The 7082-nt window shown below is 46.7% G+C and overlaps 1 protein-coding gene across 1 annotated transcript in view; it reads right to left on the reverse strand.

Moving 5' to 3' along the window:
- Positions 1-2511, reverse strand: part of Slc2a13 (solute carrier family 2 member 13) — a 299073-nt gene extending 296562 nt beyond the window's left edge. Inside the window, exon 1 of the mRNA XM_034516933.2 lies at positions 1835-2511. Within this exon, the coding sequence (XP_034372824.1) occupies positions 1835-2357 (523 nt within the window). The 5' untranslated portion in view covers positions 2358-2511. The remainder of the gene's footprint in view (positions 1-1834) is intronic.
- Positions 2512-7082: the final 4571 nt, after the last annotated feature.

A 7082-nucleotide genomic window follows, 5' to 3' on the forward strand; every position in this document is an offset into this window, starting at 1 on the left:
CTTTGGGGTCACTTATCAGATATCCTGCTTATCAGATATTTATGTCATATTTATAAAAGTAGTAAAATCACAGTTATAAAGTAGCAACAAAATAATTTATGGTTGGGGGTCACCACAACATGAGGAGCTGTATTAAAGGGCCACAGCGTTAGGAGGGTTGAGAAGCACTGTCCTAAGGCAGGAGAGCCAGTTCCATCTGCCTTTAGACCCATTTTGCTAAGCCAACTGTAGAGTGTGCTCTCCTTACAATTCTGTATCCTGCATCTGAAAGGACCCTGACAGGGCCTCAAGGCTGCCAGGCTAGAATCAACATAATGCTTCCATTGTCATCTGATACTCGAAGCTTCATCGAGACACATCTGCAAAACGGCAATCTCAAAATATAAGTCTGGGAATTAATAAGGAGACCTTGATAACTGAAGTGTTATTTCTGTGCCAATGGGGGGAAAAGAAGGTGGGGCGTAAGAGAGAATCTGGATCTGTATCCCAAGCAGATGATGCCGATTGGAGTCCTAGACAGGTTATTTGTTGAAGGATTCTGCAGGCACAGACGTTTCTACACAGAGAGTGGATTTCCACTGTTTGGTCTGGTGATCATCTGGACCTTCCTTTGACAAATCCACATTTCACTGAGAGCCTTGCCCGGCTTCAGTAATGACTCTTAAAAGCAAAGTAGGTGACTTGGGATACAGGCACAGTGAGTGAGCTGGGGTTTTAGGCTCCTGCGTGGCTCCTACAGGCAGAGTTGAATGAATCAATGTGCTTCCCCTCACAGACCTATCCAGAAGGGTGAAGAAGAGCAACCTCAAACAGCAGCTAGGGGTCAGCTCAGGGAAGCTCCAGGTGAGTGGTCCTCCCATAGGGAAGCAACAATTTAACAGTACCCTAAAGGGAACTGAATTATAAAAGGAAACGTGTTACCAAGCACCATCAGTGGTGTGTCTTAGAAAACTACCAGTGAGATTTAAGTCACAACTTCCCATTCTCCCTTTAAAAGTGCTTTCTAATAACACTGGGCACATCCCAAACAGCTTCCCTGTGCCAAGAGCACACCAATAGTACCTCCCCCCGCTCAGCCAACAGGGTGGAAAAAAAAAAAGAAAGAAAAGAAAAAAAATCAATGCCCAGAGTACCTAAATTTCTTCATTTCTAAAGTAAATTGCAAGTGTATCTTGCTGGGCATCTATCCACAGGAGTAGCTCCTAAATGAATTTAGGAGAAGAATATGACCTTTAATAGATAATTTAGTCCCCATATGGGAAAAGCAGAGAAGGCAGAACAAGAATGGCTAATGTTGGCCCAAAGTAAAAGTTCTAACTAGGGTACGAAGGGGGGACAGAGACTTCATCTAGAAAGGGGAAAAGGTTGAAAGTCAACCACAGCTCACAAAGCCAAGAGAGGAAATAACCTTCTATCTAAAGACGATCCAATGCAGAGAAGATGGAACTGGAACGGAGCAGGAATTTCGGAGTTCAAAACTCCTCGACTCTACAAATTATTGCAGTTCGTCTAAAGCTGGGTGGGCTGAACATCCTAAAGGAGGGCTGGCAGTGGGGATAGCACTCTCGGGGCATGACAGGGATGTGGGGACCCTCCTAAACTCAATAAGGGGCCTCTGTTTAGGCTGGGTCAGGGGAAGCTGGGGTTTCTAGAATTACTCCAGATTGTCCGGAGCTGACTGACCCGCGGGCGACCGCAGATTCCACGTGGGAATCCGAAAGAAGGGAGCGCAACCTCCACAGTCACCAGGGCGCTCGTGACACCGAGCCCCCTAGAAGGACCGCGGAGCATGGGAGAGCAGGGGTCAGTGGGGCTCGCGGGCGCGGCCACTCACCGATGCCGAGCCCCACGACCAGGCGACCGGCCAGCAGCGTCTCCTTGTTGGCGGCGGCGGCCAGCACGGCGGAGCCCACGGTGCACAGGGCGCTGGCCAGCAGGATGGCGCTGCGCCGACCGAGGGCGCCGTTCAGGGCCCCTCCGGCCAGCGCCGCGACGGCGGCCGCGCCCACCGCGCCCGACACCAGCAGCTCCTGCCACATCGCGCCCAGGCGCATCTGGCGCCGCAGCAGCAGCATGGCCCCCGACACCACGCCGGTGTCGTAGCCGAACAGGAAGCCGCCGAGCGCCGAGAAGGCGGCGGCCGCGTACACGAAGGCCGGGGTCTCGTCGCGCTGGAACTGCCTGCGCGCCGCGCGCTCCAGCTCCGCGCCCTGCAGGCTGGCGGCCGACTCGGCGGCCAGGAGGCTGCGCTCCCCGCCCGGCGCCCCGGGCTCCTGCTGCCGGCGGCGCCTCTCGCCCATCAGGCTGCTCAGGCTGCGCAGCGTGTACTCCACGTCCTCGCTCGCCTTGCGGGACATGGGACAGGCGGACGCCGCCGGAGCGGCTGCGGGGAAGTTCCGTGGGGCGCCGCGCGCTCGCTTGCCAGCTGCTGGAGCCGCTGCTCGTCCGCCACCTCAGCTGCCCGCCTCGCAGCCTCTGCTAGGCTGGCACTGCTGCGGAGCGGCCGGGGGCGGGGTCGTGCGTCACTTGTCCGCTTAGAGGGGAGGGGCCAACGGGATCCGCCTCCTTGGGAGGGCGGGGCTGGGGAAGAGCTCCTCCCCTGGGCGCCGCTACCTCTCTCTCTGTGGGCGGGGTTAAGCGGCGGGCCCCTGGAGGAAGAGCTCTTATGGAGTCTCGGGTACCAAGACCCAAGAAGTTTGCCTTCTGGCTGCAGCTGAGCTGCTGTCCAGGGCGAGGAGGCTCACAGCAAGCTAAGGATCAGGTGAAAGTATCCTTGTGCCCTCCTGCCTGCAATCCGAGGTTGCTGAGACTGCCTGGCACCCACCTACTTCTGTCCTTTTGCAGTGTGTGCCCCGTTGCTCTCTTGCAATTGTTTTGGGGCAGTTTGGGACCAGGATCTCAGGTTTCTCTAGTTTCCTTTCTCCCTGCTTCTAAAAAAAAACATTTGCATCTTGACTCTCTGAGCAGAGAGAGAACTTATCACCCAAGGGAGTCTCCTAAGGCTTCCTGTGGATCCCCAAAGGAAAAGCAACTTTAAGTGTGCGTATATACATCACACTCTCACATGACTAGCTTATTCCAAGTGGAATAAGGAAACCCAGGGATCTGATTTGTTGTGTAATAGGCAATTGCCACATTTCTTGCCCAGCATGGGAGCCCAAAAAGATACCTTCTCCCTGGCAATTCCTGCTGCTGCCCCTTGATTTGGAGAAGCTATTTTAAATGCCCCATGTGCCTGAAACAAAGTAATTTCAAGTCGTTTGAGGATGGCTATTTTAATTGCTAATTGCCAGTTGTTGGCTAGTTTGGAAACCTCCTGTTGATTCAAATATTCTGTAAATTATTTTATGTTATTTCATTTCCGGAGATAAAGACCGATCAAGCATCTTTCTGTTGCAGTCTCATTCTTCAGGTGTAGAACACCAGTTTTAAATGATAAAGAAATTTAAAATCCATGGTTTCCATGAACAATTCCTGTCTTCACGTAGTCCCCTTATTTGAACAAATGTTTCTTAGCACGAGCCCTGTTCATGCGGTTTAAGCTTGTTTCCTTCAGAGAAACTGTTTCTGTCATCCTTATTACACTATGAAGTTATTAGACTTTCCCAAAATCCCTTTCACCTTGATTGTCAGTCTCCAAAATATCTCACTTTCCAGCCACGAGGGGGAAAATGTGGGGGGAAATTATCTCAGAGGAATAACTTTAAATGCGTCTTGTAGCTTTAAAGCAAGGTTTTGCCATCTTCCCAAGGAGAGAGAAAACACAGACTTAGTCTCGAAAATAATGAAACTCAGTAACTTAGACTTCAGAGGATTCAGGCTCCAGTCTTTCCCAAGCCCACAGCAGCAAAACTGCGCCCCCTGGTGGTCAGCCTATTCACGTGGCTTCTGCAGAGAAGAGTTCCCCAAGTTTCTTGTTGAGTTGAAAGAAGCTGAATTCAAATCCAGCTGGCATAGAGAACACCGTGACTCCGACTCACTAGAAGCTTCAAATTCACCTTCGGCGTTCGAGAACACTGAAGTAATTACTCCTTAAAATCATCTACACCTCGTAATTTATAGAAGTTAGGTTACCTCGGAAGGAAATGTGACTTTAGTAACACATCGATGGCCAAAAAGTGCTCTTCAGGGCTCTTGGCAGGAGCCAAGTTCAATTAGGCACCACTTCTTTCTATTAAAACAGAGTTCCTTGTAGCTTCTTCTAATTTAACTTCATGGGGAAAGCAAAAGTTCGGGGGCTGAGACAAAGCAGAGTATATCTCCACCAATATTTCACAAAACGTTTAAAATCACCAGGTCATTTTGTGAACCACATTCTGTCATTTACAGAGGCTTAGCAAGCGCGCATTGACCAGGGTACAAAAAAAATCGCTTTTAAATTATAGTTAATTGCTAATCGAGATAAAGTGTAGGCATCATTATTGATTTGCTAAACGATTCCTAAATCCCAAAGTTTAAGGACATTTATTTACACAATTCCAGAAAAGTAGGACCCACTGTAGAAGAGGAAGAGAGAGTTTTGTAGAGAGTTTTGGGATATATTGCTTCCCATTCTGAACACCAGGCTGAGACACTGGTAATTGATCCAGCGGAAGTATGTTTGTTGTTGGGATAAAGATGTAACTAGAGAATGTTTGCCTAGCATATATCAGGCTCCAAATCTAATACTCAGTACCACGCAAAAAAAAGATGTGGACCTTGATCTGGAAAAAGGGAGGAGGAGTTGGGAGCCCAATATTGTGCTTATTGGACGTTTAGCTCTACACAAGTAATATATCCTTGTTGAAAAACAGTATGTCAATAAAGATAACTTTCTCTTAAAAAAAAAAAATTCTTCCAAGGTGTAGTGGTTTGAAAGAGAATGGTCCCATAGACTTCATATGTTTAAATACTGTGTCCTCCATCGGTGGAACTGTTTGCAGAGAATTAGGTGGTGTGGCCTTGTTGGAGGAGGTATGTTACTGAGAGCGAGCTTGGCTCTCTCTCTTGGCTTCTTGCCTGTGAATCAGATGTAGACACGCTGCTACCTACTGCTCCTGCCTTTCCTGCCTGACTTCTGCCATGCACCGTACCATGGTCATGAACAAACCCTTTGGAACCATGAGCCTTGAATTAAATGCTTTCTTTTATAAGTTGCCTTTGTCATGGCAGGAGAAAAGTAACTTAAGAGGCAGGGCTTTCAGAACCTTGACATTTCTGCTTTGAAACACGTATTTTAAGAATTGTGTATGCTTATAAGTGTGTGTGCATATACATGTACATACGCACATAGCAAAATAGAAGTCCTTGTGCTTGGTTTTGCATATTGTGGGTTGCAAGAGATAGGAAACCCAAATTAAATGGGTTCAACTAAAGGATTTATTGGGGTTTGTTACCAAAAAGTCTCTAATAAGTACAGTTGTGTGGGCCTCAAAACTCAGGGTCTCACTCTGGTAGGTGTAATGCAAAGGGTCCCCAGGGGCTCATGGTTTTCAATATTTGGTCCCCAGTTAGTGGGACTCTTTGGGAAGGATTGGATTTTAAGAGGCAGAAGTAGAGTACATCTGCAGCAAAACATGATTTGCTGGACAGGACGAGGCCATTGTACAAAAGAACTTTCAGTGACTGTGACTGCACAAGACCTATGTAAGATCAAGACAGTCAAAGTCCCAGCCAGAAGGTAAACTGGATTCGAGGAACGCATCCCTCTTAGGCTAACATATTTGAGTGCTTGGTTCCCAGCTGTTGGAACTGTTCCTTTGAAAGAGTAGGAGGTGTAGCCTTATTGAAAGAATTGTGTCACTAGAGATGGGCTTTGAGGTTTCAAAAGCCCAAACCAGGCTCTGTCTCTCTGTCTCTCTGTCTCTCTGTCTCTCTGTCTCTCTGTCTCTCTGTCTCTCTGTCTCTCCTCTCCTCTCCTCTCCCCTCCCCTCCCCTCCCCTCCCCTCCCTCCCCTCTTCTCCTTTCCTCCTCCTCCTCCTCCTCCTCCTTCTCTTCTTCTTCTTCTCTTCTTCTTCTTCTTCTCTCTCCTCTCTCTCTCTCTGCCTGCTGCCTGTGAATCATGATTTAAGGTCTCAGCTACTACTCCAGGACCATGCCCATTTTCTCTGCCATGATGTTGAACGTGCACTAACCCTCTGAAACTGCAAGCAAGCTCCCAGTTAAATGATTTCTTTTATAAACTGCCTTGACCCTGATGTCTCTTCACATCAACAGAACAATGGCTAAGAGAGAGGCGGAGGGAGGAGCTTGTGAAGCTTCACCTCTAGCTGAGAAGCTATGAGCAATTAATGGGGAAAAGTGAATACTTTCTTCATAGATGGAGACCCTGAAACTATCCATGATCAGGTAGATCACACCCATACAAACAGCACTGAGTGGATTCAAGGAATAGTAATAAGGAGACAGTGAGTGAAAAATGGAAGGAAGAAGTGGTAGTGGGAAATCGGGAATCAATTTGAGGGGAAAGAATGTGGTGTAGATTTGATTGGAATATATTATATATATTTTGTATTGATACATATATGTGATTGGAGTATATTGTATATAATATATAATCATATATATGGAGATGTACCAAAACATTTACATATAAGTATAATATATATAATATATATATATGTATACATACCAATAAAAAATTTTGACAATTGTGAAGCTAAAAACTAAATCAATATGCTTATCAGTTAGCAGTCCATGGTACCTGAAAACTTCTTTGAACTCTACTGAGAAATAGAAAATTTATTTTAGTAGCTTTTCTATTCTGAAAAATTACCCCTTAAACTACAATGCAAAAGAAAAATGAAAGAAAGAAATGTGGTTTCTGAGCTGAAAAGCTAAATAATTCCCTCATCTTCTCTAAATTGTTGATATATTGCAAGATCTTTGGATAAGTATAGAAAAACACCATAAACAAGATATTGTCACTAGTTAATCATGACAAATCTCCCCGGGGGGAGACTTGGTAAGGAAATGAGAATATAATCATGCACAGACAAGAAAAGCAGAGTCACTTCTGCTGTGTGCTCTTTGTTTTCCAGCATGGTGATGAAATTTCCAAGCAGGAGCCCGAGGGTAATCAAAGTTATTTCTCACAGACATAC

Source organism: Arvicanthis niloticus, chromosome 13 (assembly GCF_011762505.2).
Source record: "Arvicanthis niloticus isolate mArvNil1 chromosome 13, mArvNil1.pat.X, whole genome shotgun sequence".
Taxonomy (NCBI): Eukaryota; Metazoa; Chordata; class Mammalia; order Rodentia; family Muridae; genus Arvicanthis; species Arvicanthis niloticus.